The sequence below is a fragment of the Sciurus vulgaris genome (assembly GCF_902686455.1).
Source record: "Sciurus vulgaris genome assembly, chromosome: 2".
NCBI classification, from domain to species: Eukaryota; Metazoa; Chordata; class Mammalia; order Rodentia; family Sciuridae; genus Sciurus; species Sciurus vulgaris.
This window is the reverse complement of record NC_136462.1, coordinates 92,914,771-92,925,931: the sequence shown is the minus strand read 5'-3', so window position 1 is coordinate 92,925,931 and position 11,161 is coordinate 92,914,771. Positions and strand designations below refer to the sequence as shown.

General features: G+C 47.7%; 3 protein-coding genes across 4 annotated transcripts; 1 reads left to right on the top strand and 2 right to left on the bottom strand.

The window, feature by feature from the left end:
- Positions 1-760: 760 nt before the first annotated feature.
- On the bottom strand, positions 761-2,085 carry HYPK (huntingtin interacting protein K). Its single transcript, XM_079126437.1, has 4 exons — positions 1,815-2,085; positions 1,420-1,475; positions 1,065-1,116; positions 761-924 (listed from the first exon to the last, which is right to left on the bottom strand). The coding sequence occupies exons 1-4, from the start codon at positions 1,974-1,976 to the stop codon at positions 829-831; spliced, it is 366 nt and encodes a 121-aa protein (XP_078982563.1). The 5' UTR covers positions 1,977-2,085; the 3' UTR covers positions 761-828.
- A 99-nt stretch (positions 2,086-2,184) lies between these two features.
- Positions 2,185-8,507, top strand: SERINC4 (serine incorporator 4). Of its 2 annotated transcripts, XM_079126439.1 has the most exons (12): positions 2,185-2,679; positions 3,339-3,515; positions 3,679-3,857; positions 4,311-4,390; positions 4,509-4,602; positions 5,410-5,621; positions 5,810-5,905; positions 6,012-6,138; positions 6,541-6,613; positions 7,036-7,084; positions 7,222-7,375; positions 7,560-8,507. In XM_079126439.1, the coding sequence occupies exons 1-12, from the start codon at positions 2,587-2,589 to the stop codon at positions 7,783-7,785; spliced, it is 1,560 nt and encodes a 519-aa protein (XP_078982565.1). In that variant the 5' UTR covers positions 2,185-2,586; the 3' UTR covers positions 7,786-8,507. The 2 variants fall into 2 exon arrangements, with proteins under 2 accessions (XP_078982565.1, XP_078982566.1); XM_079126440.1 differs by lacking the exons at positions 2,185-2,679; positions 3,339-3,515; positions 5,410-5,621 and having other exon boundaries at positions 3,716-4,390.
- Positions 8,508-8,936: 429 nt separating this feature from the next.
- SERF2 (small EDRK-rich factor 2) lies at positions 8,937-10,585 on the bottom strand. The gene is made up of 3 exons (XM_079126438.1): positions 10,444-10,585; positions 9,755-9,863; positions 8,937-9,140 (listed from the first exon to the last, which is right to left on the bottom strand). Exons 1-3 carry the CDS (start codon positions 10,448-10,450, stop codon positions 9,077-9,079), a joined length of 180 nt encoding a protein of 59 aa, XP_078982564.1. The 5' UTR covers positions 10,451-10,585; the 3' UTR covers positions 8,937-9,076.
- Between the last annotated feature and the right edge of the window lie 576 nt (positions 10,586-11,161).

The following is an 11,161-nucleotide window of genomic DNA, read 5'->3' as shown; positions in this document are numbered from 1 at the left end:
ACCAAAAAGAAAAAAAAAAAAAAAAAAAAACCTGAAACAAAAATACAAGTGCAAATAATTGCTATGAGTTAATAAACACAAACCTAACCATGAAATATAACCTTATTAACTGTCCTAGAACCAAAATGAAAAAGGGTCTTGAAATTCTCTTGGGAAAGCACAGTTGCCATTTGAGTGTCAAGGAACCAGTCAGGTTTTTTACATTCACCAGCTCATCAGTTCTTAAATAACAGTCTATAAGGTAGTATTTTACAGTTGAGAAAACAAGCTCAGCAATTGAGACTTGGCCAAAACTGATGAGCTTTTGTAGTAAATGGAGTATGTCTTATAGTTCAAAATTCAAATCTTTTATAGATCAATTCTATATAAGGCCTCCCTGCTCCTCATTTAATTAAATTTAAAAATGACCTTTGATGGCTATTTTTCCTATGTTCTCACCTCAGATACTTAAAATTCTAACTCCAGAGGCTCATGAACTGAAACTCCTATCCATAGGCAGTGCCAGTCTTTCCTAACTATTCATAAGCTATCCTGGAGACATGTGACTTTGGGTACACTTAACTGCTGAGACTTCAAATGTACTTTGAAATCTGCTGAGGGACAGTCAGTTTCATTAAGTATTCTGGAGGGAAGGATCGCTTAAATTGAATATACTCCACCATAAGTTCCCTACAACAAAACCATGTGTGTGTGTGTGTATACACACACACATAATTTTATGTATTTATATTTTATTGTATATAATGCACTTGACCCAAGATAAAACTGCAAAAAAAAAATCTTTATTGCAATAAGTTAATCCTGTAAATATGTCTGAGAAAGTACATATCAGTTGGTTAGAGTAATAAGAGCCTCTACCACATTTCCCATGTGTTCCCGCAAACTCCTTTCTGCTGCTGCTCGAGAGATCTCCATCTCTGTCATCTGCAGGAAAATGATAAATTACATGTTGATTAGTCCTTCTCAGAGACATCAATGTGCCATCAAACTTGACTCCACTTATTTCGGGAAACAACCCAAATTAAGCAGAACCTCCCATACACTAGTTAGGCATTACTACTCACTATCAACTCCAGATCTTCTTTCTTGATAGTGACCTTTGCCAGTTCCTTCTCCCTGAAAATATTCATGTACATTAGTTCTCATTCTCCACCTCCACCATAAACTCCCAGGAACCCAGTTATGCCTTACAAATAAGTGAATCTCAATAAACACTGTTGAGTGAAAGCACCAAACGATTCCAACATCCCCATTCTTTCCCCTGGAAGCTTTCCTTAGTGATCACCAATAATGACATTGTAAACCCTAGATCTGCAGGAATTGGTTAAGAGTTGAAAAACGGTACAAAGGCTTAATAGTGGTTTTATTTTTGTTGTGGGTAGTAGTAACTGGTAGGCTGGCTTCGCACTTAAGACTTACCGTTCTTGTTTGGCTTTCTGCTCCCGAGACCGTCTATCTCCGATGACGGACATGGCCTATTACAGGAAAGCACAGAGAACTGGTAACCACTCAGCACAACCCCCACAAGGCTCATACATGTTTTTCTTCCACCACGACGAGTGTTATCAGGCGCCAAGAACTGTTTAATTCGATCCTAAGCACCTGAGGTCCGTTTAGGCCCAATTTCCATCAAGTTCCTTTGAGCAAGCGGTGGACTTGCTAAATGAGTTGCCAATTAAACCCGGGGCCTTATGCATGCCAGCAAAGCACTCTACCAACTGCGCAATATCCCCAGGTGGAACGCAGGCTTCCAACTACAGAATCTGGGTCCCGCTGCTCTCAAACCACCCAGGCAGGCTTCCGGTCAACCTCACCGTCTCCAGATTGGAACTCTGGATCTCCTTCTCCTCCGCATAGTCGGTGACCCGCTCCAAGTCCGCCGCACCACTGTCATGCTTCCGCGGCTTCTCCGGGGGCCGCTCGGGGCCGCTGGTCTCGGTCTCCAACTCCAGTTCCACGTCCCCCTCGGTCGCCATGTTGGTTTTACCGCGCCGCCGCAAAGCCCCGCTTCACGATAACATCCGGTGACCACAACTTCCGCCCTGCGACGGGGCGGGGCCCACACTGGGCCACACCCTCTTCATAACCTCAGTTCTAGAAGCTTCAGCGAGGAAACAAGTTCCCCTCTCTCAGACTTCCTTTCGGGTTTGTACAATATTTTAGGCAAGAGTTTCTAACCTGTCACCACTCCATACCATCCCAGTTGGCATCCTTCCCTCTTCATTATCTAGGAACAGTCCCCCACCGCACACGAGGAATTCTGTCCAACCAGGATGGAAGATGTCTAATCCTAAACCAATTAAGAATGCTAATCCCCAGGAAGCCACATATGCAAACTACTCCCTAATCTAGGGAAAACAGCCTGAGTGGCCTCAGGTGTGAGGCCCTGAGAAGAAAGCACCTTCACAGGGGCATTTGCATTTACTTTTTGGAGACTGGTGTTCTTTTCCTGATGTCCCCATTGGTCTTTGGACGAGGTGACCAGCCCCAGCAAAGCAACAGTCCAATGGGCTGAAGTCTGAAGAAGCTGCCATTTTCTCATCTACTTTCCATCTGGTGGACCTAGGCCTAATCCGTGGGGCAAAGATGGTGGGTGCAAAGTCCATCACAGGTCCCAGCACCTCCATGGGCCTAGCACAGCGGCACAGTGGAATCATAGTGAAAACCCCCTTCTGTCAGGTGAGAGGGTGCATGGGCATATAGGCTTGATTTTTATTTATTTATTTTCTTTGGTACCACGGATTGAACTCAGGGGCACTTAACCCAGCCACGGCCACCCTGCCTTTTTTGAGACAGGGTCTCACTAAGTTGTTCAGAGGCGAAATTACCAAAGTGGCCTTGATCTTGTGATCCTCCTGCCTGTCTCCCAAACTGCTGGAATTATAGGCATTCATCATGACATCCGGCTTGGGCATGTGGGCTTAAAAGCTCCCTTAAGCAAGGGTTATCTAAAAAACTGAAAGCATAGGGTGGCTGGGTTGGAAAACCTATAGAAGCCAAAAAAGATAGGCATTCTTTTCTTCTCTATTATCCTGGATTCTTTGCCTTAGAAGTTGGCAAACCTCTTTTCCCACGTTCCCAGCCCCGAGTGTTTAGGTCTAGGGAAAGGTGAATATTTTAAGCCTGCACACAAGCAGCTGTGATGAAAGCCTTACTGGTGGTTATTGTTAGACAATCCTAAATAGCTCAGAATCAAATTGAGAATTCCTATTCAAAAGGAAGAATAGGGAAGGGAAATTTTTTGGAATTCAACCTCTTGGGTTAACCTCACACGCATATTAAATGTATGCCTTTCCTCAGCCAATCACCTTGCTGCTCTGTATCTGGTCTATCCTCAGATGTCCTGCTGTGGCACTGTTCCTTGTACCAGCTGCTGCCACTCTAGGTGGCCCTCTCTCTCAGAGTCTACTTGTAGCCGCCTGTTCTACATCCTCCTTCATGTAGGGGCCTCAGCAGTTTGCTGCCTCCTGCTGTCAAGGACAGTGGTGGAAAGGGTCTGGGGTGAGGCACATGGGGTAAGTGGAAGGTGGTCTGGTTGTAAGGTGGGAAAAAATTACAAATGCTGAAATAGACAAAATATTTGGATTGTGGGCAGGGAGCATAGTAGTGGACATACCAGTGAGAACTAGAGACCTCTCATGAATTGACTTGCCCTGCTATTTCTCACACTCCCTTCAGATTCAGATGCCCTCGGGGTTGTGTTCCCACCTATTTGGTTACTCTGACTGTCCAGTGCTCAGTGGCTCTGGGGCTGTGTACAGAATATGTGCAGGAACTGCCACCTTCCATCTGCTGCAGGCTGTACTGCTGGTCCACCTCCATTCCCCAACCAGCCCACGGGCACAGCTGCATAACAGGTTTGTGTGTACTCTTTGGGTAGGGAGGGACAGAAGAGGAAAGTAGATACAAGCTGGGTAAAGGGAATTCCGGGATGAAGTAATAGCATTATAAAAAGACAGAAAACAGGTTTAAGTCCCTGCTTCCGCTGCACTTGCTGTGTGACCGTAAGCGAGACACATCCTCTTATGAGTCTCTCATGTGGAGATAACAATGGGGATATTGTTTGCAAACCACTTTTAAAGTATGAAACACTGCCTAGATGTTATTTACGTGACTTTGAGTTAGAATTTACAATAAAGTGCAGTAGGCTTGTTCCCAGACACACTCACTTGGGAATGGTTCCCTCCCTTCCTACATTTAGTTGTTTTATTTGTCCTCTTTCCATATTTTTGCTTTCTTTTGCTTTCCTATTAGGCACTATTCACTTTCCTTTATCTTTTCTCCTAAGTCTGGTTTTCTCTTTCCGCCAGCTTTTGGTTCCTCAAGCTGCTCTTCCTGTTAGGTCTCTGTGGTGCTGCCTTCTGCATCCCTGATGAGCATCTCTTCCCAGGTACTACATCTCACACCCTTAGCAGCAGCAGGCTAAAGGCTAACATGAAGAGTGGGTAGGAAGTGAAGCAATGATATGTATGACCAGCTACATTCTCTCCCTGTTGCCCATCTTGCAGCCTGGCATTACGTTGGCATCTGTGGAGGCTTCACATTCATCCTACTACAGTTGGTGCTTATCACAGCCTTTGCCCACTCCTGGAACAAGAACTGGTATGGGGGCACATAATCCTAAAGGCCCTTTTTGGAAAGGTTGTTTGGCCATTACTGGATTCCGAAAGGCTGAGTAAACTATTAGGGAAGGGCACAAGGACAGGAAAGGGCAAAAGGCAGCAGAGAGGGTGAACACAATCAAACCTATGATTATGTGCATATATGAAAATGTAAAAATGAATCCCATTAATTTGAACAATTAACACGCATTAATTTTTTTCTTTTTTGCAGTACTGGGGATCTAACCCAGGGTTGCTCTACCATTGAGTACACCCACAACCCTTTTTGATTGTGTCTTGCTAAGATGCCCAGGCTGGCCTGGAAGTTACAACCTTCCTGCATCAGTCTCCCAAGTAGGTAGGATGGCTAGGATTACAGGCATGTCCAGCTTAAAATACATTAATAATTATAACAAAATCTGGGTAAATGGTATAACAGATCAGTGGGTCCATGGTTTCCCAATAAGCAGTATCAAAAACTCAAGAATGGCCAGGTGTGGTGGCACATGCCTATAAGCCCAGTGGCTGGAGACACTGAAGCAGGATGATTGCAAATTCAAAAGCCAGCCTCAGCAATTTATTGAGGTACTAAGCAACTCAGAGACACCCTGTCTCAAAAAATAAAAAGGATTGGGGATGTGGTTCAGTGGTTGAGTGCCCTTGGGTTCAATACCTGGTAAAAAATAATTTAATGACTCTGAACCAAGTGGGATGAGTAATCACACCAATCTTCTGAGAGAAGGGTGAGAGTAATGGGTAAAAACAAGAGTTGGAGCTCTAAACCATTGCCCACCTCTCCCCTCCTTAGGCAGACAGGTGCAGCCCAAGACTGCAGTTGGTTTCTAGCTGTGCTGCTGGCCACCCTAGGATTCTACAGCATGGCAGGGGTGGGAGCTGTGCTTCTGTTCCAACACTACACGCACCCAGCTGGCTGCCTTCTCAACAAGATGCTGCTTAGTATGCACCTTTGCTTCTGTGGCCTCCTCTCCTTCCTCTCCATCGCTCCTTGCATCCGCCTCAGTGGGTATATGCCCTACAACACTACAGATTTGGGGGGAGGGGGAGTGTTCTTCTAGTATTATAGCAAATTTCATTAGCTTTCCTAAAAAGAATCTCCTTCCCCCAATGATGGGGAGAAAAAAGTGTAGGAGGGGGTAGGAATGAAGGAAATTACAACCCTGTAAAAAAGCAATACCTATTCTCCCCAGAGCAACCCCGCTCTGGCCTTCTACAAGCCTCTATCATCAGCTGCTATATCATGTATCTGACCTTCTCTGCACTGTCCAGCCGTCCTCCAGAGAGAGGTAAGGTCCAATAGACCATACTACCCATGCTTAAGACCTCTTTTGCTCCTGCCAAATACCCAGCTCTTTGTTCTTAACACCTTTCTCTTCTGTTGTCCTTCCCCAGTAATCCTTCAAGGACAGAATCTCACCCTGTGCCTGCCTGGCCTGAATAAAATGGAACCCCAAATATCAGATACCTCACTAGCAGTGTTGAGTGCTGGCATCATGTATGCTTGTGTGCTTTTTGCTTGGTGCGTAAAGGTGTGAAGGGGAAAAATGCTAAGAGGGAGAATGTCCAAAACAAGGGGAGTCAGTAGAATGTCTAGAACCATGGTTTATTTAAACTTTATAGCAAGGCTAGAATGAGAAAAGCTCCCCATGAACAGGGACAATTTCTAAGAATAGCACTGTCAGATGATCTTTATGAGATGAAGGGGGCGGTAGGAGGGGGGGTGAGTGACTTGAGAATTTAAAAGTATGTGCAGATTTTAAGATTTTAGGGCCTTCACAGATTCCTAAATCTCTATTGAAAAGGGGTTCAGGGAGCACAGTACCCTCCTGAGGGTTACCAACATAGACCAGTTGGCAGTAATGTCCCCAAAAAAATCCCTTCTATTTGACTGGACCAGCTTGAGAACTCTCTCATTTCTCAGCAATGAGGCTTCCTACCTGGCTGAGGTATTTGGACCCTTGTGGATCATCAAGGTTTACAGCTATGAGTTCCAGGTGAGGCTCAAGAGCTCAATATCCCCAACGTCCCTCCCCCAAAACACACAGACAGACACACATCCTACCAACCTCTACCCAGAATGCTCAGATTCTAGCTGCTATTACCTTTTATTGAGTACCCACAATGTGCTAAGCACTGTGCTAGAATACTTTACATACATAATCTCATTTAATTTAATCCTCACAACAACCCTGTGAGGTAGGTATTTGCTCCATTTTACAAATGGAGAAACTGAGGCACAAAAGATTAAACATCTTACCAAAGTTTGCATAGCCATTTAATATGCCAGAGCTATAATTTGAACCCAGATATGCCTCCATTTCTTACACTAGACCAATCTTTTCAAAGGGAAGTTTTCTAGATTAACACCCTCATTCTTTTAAAGTCATTCCAAAACATGTTGCCTTTTGTTTTGCAGAAGCCCTCACTCTGTTTCTGCTGCCCGGAAACAGTGGAGCCAGAGGATGGTGAGTGTCAAGTGAGGAGTCCTGAGAAATGGTAGAAATCAAAGCGTCCTCCACCAGAGTCTTCCTTAAAGTAGTGGGGGAAGAGAGAAGAGGTATTCCAGCAGCACTGTTTGCCAGCAGCTCTTCCCTCTCTCCAGGGCAAAGGGATGGGACAACCTGGCCAGCTAACCAAGAGACCCCTCCAGCACCACCAGTGCAAGCCCAGCATCTTTCCTACAGCTATTCTGCCTTCCACTTTGTCTTCTTCCTTGCTTCACTCTACGTCATGGTTACCCTTACCAACTGGTTCAGGTAGGATGGAGATGGGCCTGAGATACTCTCCTGAAAACCTAGCTATTTTAAGGAAAGAACAATTCAAGGCTATTCCAAAGGGTTCTCAGGAGACACAAATGGGTCTTCCATGATTTGACGGGAGGTAGACAGTCTAAAGGCTAGGGTCCTGTGTATTCTCTAACAACAGTCTTTGGTTCCACAGCTATGAGGGAGCAGAACTGGAAAAGACCTTCACCAAGGGTAGCTGGGCCACATTCTGGGTCAAGGTTGCCTCATGCTGGGCCTGTGTACTGCTCTATCTGGGGCTGCTACTGGCACCACTCTGTTGGTCCCCCACCCAGGACCCCAAGCCTCCATTTACCTTCAGGAAACACTACCATATGGCATCAGTATTACCAGATAACAGCCTCCAGTCTAAGTCTTTTTAACAAAATGAAATTCCTTTGAGATTGTACCTCTAATCTTGGCTCAGGGGAGCTGTCCAGTCCAGCTCAGTACCCTCAAGAACACAATGGGGAGTTATCACCCTCTAGGCTTAAGTCAATACTATGTCTGAGTTGGAAGAAGTGGTCATACACACCCTAATGCCCTGGGCAGTTTCTGACTCACTAGAGCTACCGTTATGTCTTCACACCAGTTCAAGATCCTAACTCCCAAATCAGCAGCTGCAGGAACCACTGCTAATCCCAGCAGACAGTGCGGCACCAGCCCTTTCCTGGCTCCTGAGCTAGGGGTGGGGGTGGGGGTGCAGAGACCAACAGGGACTGAAGACTTGGATCTGCCCTTGGAGATAAAAAGAAAAATAAGCAGTTCAACCCTGGGCACAGGAATACAAGAAGCCCAGAACATACCAGGGCAAAGAAGGAAAGGAGCACAGAGGCTACCCTAGGTTTTAACCCTGATCATGAGGTCAAGGGAAGCGGGAAGACAAAAACCACCCTCATTCCATGAGGAATGACAGAACAGAAGAGAATGTGAACACTTGAGAGCAGCTGACCACAGGAAGTCAGTAAGCAGCAGGATTTTTTTGGCCAACTTTCAAGCAGTCGAACAAACTGAGGAAGAATGAGGAAGAGAGGCATAAACTTAGGTCCTGGAATCTTCCCACTTAAGCCCTTAACTCCATCCTTGGGATGGTGTTCAAGGTCTGGGTGGGTAACAAAAATGACAACAAAAAAACAAAAAAAATTTTTTTTAATTAAAAAAAAAAAAAAAATCACAGAAAAGAAGTCTCTATGGTTTTTAGAGGATCTCTACCACATAACCAGAATACTTGTCTAGTTGTCATAATAAAATAAAGGCTTCTTCTGTGATGTTTCACTTATTAAATCTATATATTCACAACTCTTAGAGGAGTCTAAAGAGCTCTCCCTTTTTAGTGGGAAAGGGCAGTCATTCCTCCATCCCCATATCCCCCCAAATCCCCAGTCAAACCAGGCGCTCAAGGAATTACAAAGCTACTTTTAATACTTTGGGGTGTGCCCCACAGGAATAAAAAACACTGGGAAGGGGTAACCCCCTCACCCCCAGGAGTGGCCCAGGGGGAGAGAGGCTACCTGAGGGTAAGGAAGCACAAAAGGGACCCGCTGCAGACTCAGGGCAAAGGGAATGCCATCGGTGCTGGGACCTGTGAGCACTACAGGAGGAAACGCGAGCATGGTGGGACTGGCTCCAGGCACACAGGCGAAGGGCAAGAGGGTTGGACACGAAGCCACAAAGCTACTTGGGTTCCTCCTTCTTCTCGTTTGCCTTTTTCTGCTTCTGCTGCATGATCTCCGAGTCCCTGGGGGTAGAGATGATGGGGCACTGGGAGGTACCAGAGGGCAAAAAGGACAAGATGCAGGGGGATGAAGGGCACAAAGGATAAGATGGAAGTGGATGGGACAAAGTTCAGCATGTGGCTGCTGTATTCCCACCCTAGGAGAACAAGAGGAATAGAGCTGAGGCTCAAAAGGCAATCAGTCTCCATCTGGCTGTTGCCCAAAGGGTCAGAAGTCTGGCCACACAGGACCAAGGTGCTCTATTCTGTGCTGAGTACCACACCCAGCAACACCAGTGAGAAAGTTGGGAAAAGGGAGGAGAAACGAGCAGCAAGGAGGGCCAAACTAGTGGGCTGTCATAACCACAACTGTGCTTGAAATGTGAAGCTCCCTGCCCTTGCCCTTAAGGTCACCCGGGGGCACTGAAAATCAGACTTAGGGAAGGCTTCTACCCCAGTCCCTTCCTGTAAGGCTGTTAACTAACAATTTGGAGGGTGGGGAGGAAATAAAACCTTAGAGGAAGCAATACGCTCTGCCCCTCGCGCCTAATCCAGATTCAAGTCCTAAGGTAGCTGTCTTGCCTGATAAAACCCGTCTCCCCCAGGTCTCCCCTATCCCCTCCCCTCCCTGGGGCTACCTCTGCTTGCGGGCGGCAGCCGAAAGCCCGTCATCTCGGCGCTTTCCCTTAACCGAGTCGCTCTGCTTTTTCATATTCTTCTGGCGGGCGAGCTCACGCTGGTTACCGCCTAAGGAAAGAAGGTAAAAAGTGAGACGCCGGGACTGCTCTGGACACACACCCGCGACTCTTTTCCCTCCATCCCGGACAACTGAAGGATCCAACACTGCATTCCCCGGACCTAGACACCGACCCATTCCAGGACCTCGGCTGCGGGGGGATGGGGGAGGAAGGTGCCACCGGGCAAGCCAAATTGCAGGGGAGTGAGGACGGTCTGTCCGAGGAGGCTGCTGGAGGCGTGTTTTGAGTTTTGGGGTGGCGTGGGGGCCCAGACAGATGGTAGGTTTGGGTCCGTGGGGGATGGGCTGGAGTCTGGAGTAGGAGGCTCAGGGCCTATGACACCGACATAGGGTTTCTCAGACCGCGGAAGGTCGGGGAGGGCCTGTGTCTAACGAAAGGGAGAGGGGGGTCTCGCGAAGTGGCGGTGGGCAAAGGGTTCGATTCCGGGCTCCAAGCCTAAGAGCAGCTAAAGACGCTCCCAGAGAAGGGCCTCGCTGGGGAGCTGAGGGGAGGTCAAGGCCGACGATTCTGCCGACAAGTATAGAACAAACGGAAAGAAAAGCGCAAAAGGAAGGGGGCTCGGTGCTCACGGGTCATGGCGACGGCAGCGGCTCGGCCTGCCTCCGTTGCGTCCCCTCGTTCTGTCCGACGTTGCAGGCCCCGCCCCCTTTTCGCAACGTAACCAAGTCGTCCCTTTCCTCCCCGCCCCTTCACGCCCAGGCGCCGACTCCCATTGGGCAGGAAGAAACACGTGGAGCCCGGAGCCACACGCGAGATAAGGGGCGGAGGTCCGCAGGCGGAACGCGCAGCGTGGGGCGGGGTTTCGCGGGCGAAGCGTTGGACCGGGCACCGAGAAACTAGGCCGGGTCACGTGGGCAGGGTGGGGGTGGAGGGGTGCGGCTGGCGATGTGGCGCTCCCGCGGGCCTGAGCACGTGACAGGGCAAAGTGACCTAATGCAGGGACAGTTTGAGGTAATGACAAACTTGCCGTGAAGGAATGCAAGGAAACGAAGGGCGGGGTTTCATGGAGTCTAGGTGGTTCATCTAGCTTTATGGTATCAGGGCTCTGCAACTAAACTTGGTCCTGTTACTGAGGACAGTCTCCCTCCCCGCGCTTGAAAACCACATAACAAAACAATTCAGAAACCCCCTCCCAACCACACTTGTCCCCCTCCTAGAAACCTGCAGGATAGAAAGCCTTATCCGCATCCATTATGTTCTAAAACTCTGGTCCTGCTTATTTTCCCACGGAAAAAGAAAAAAAAAAATTTCCCACTGCTGGAAATTGAACACGGGGCTCCTGTGTTC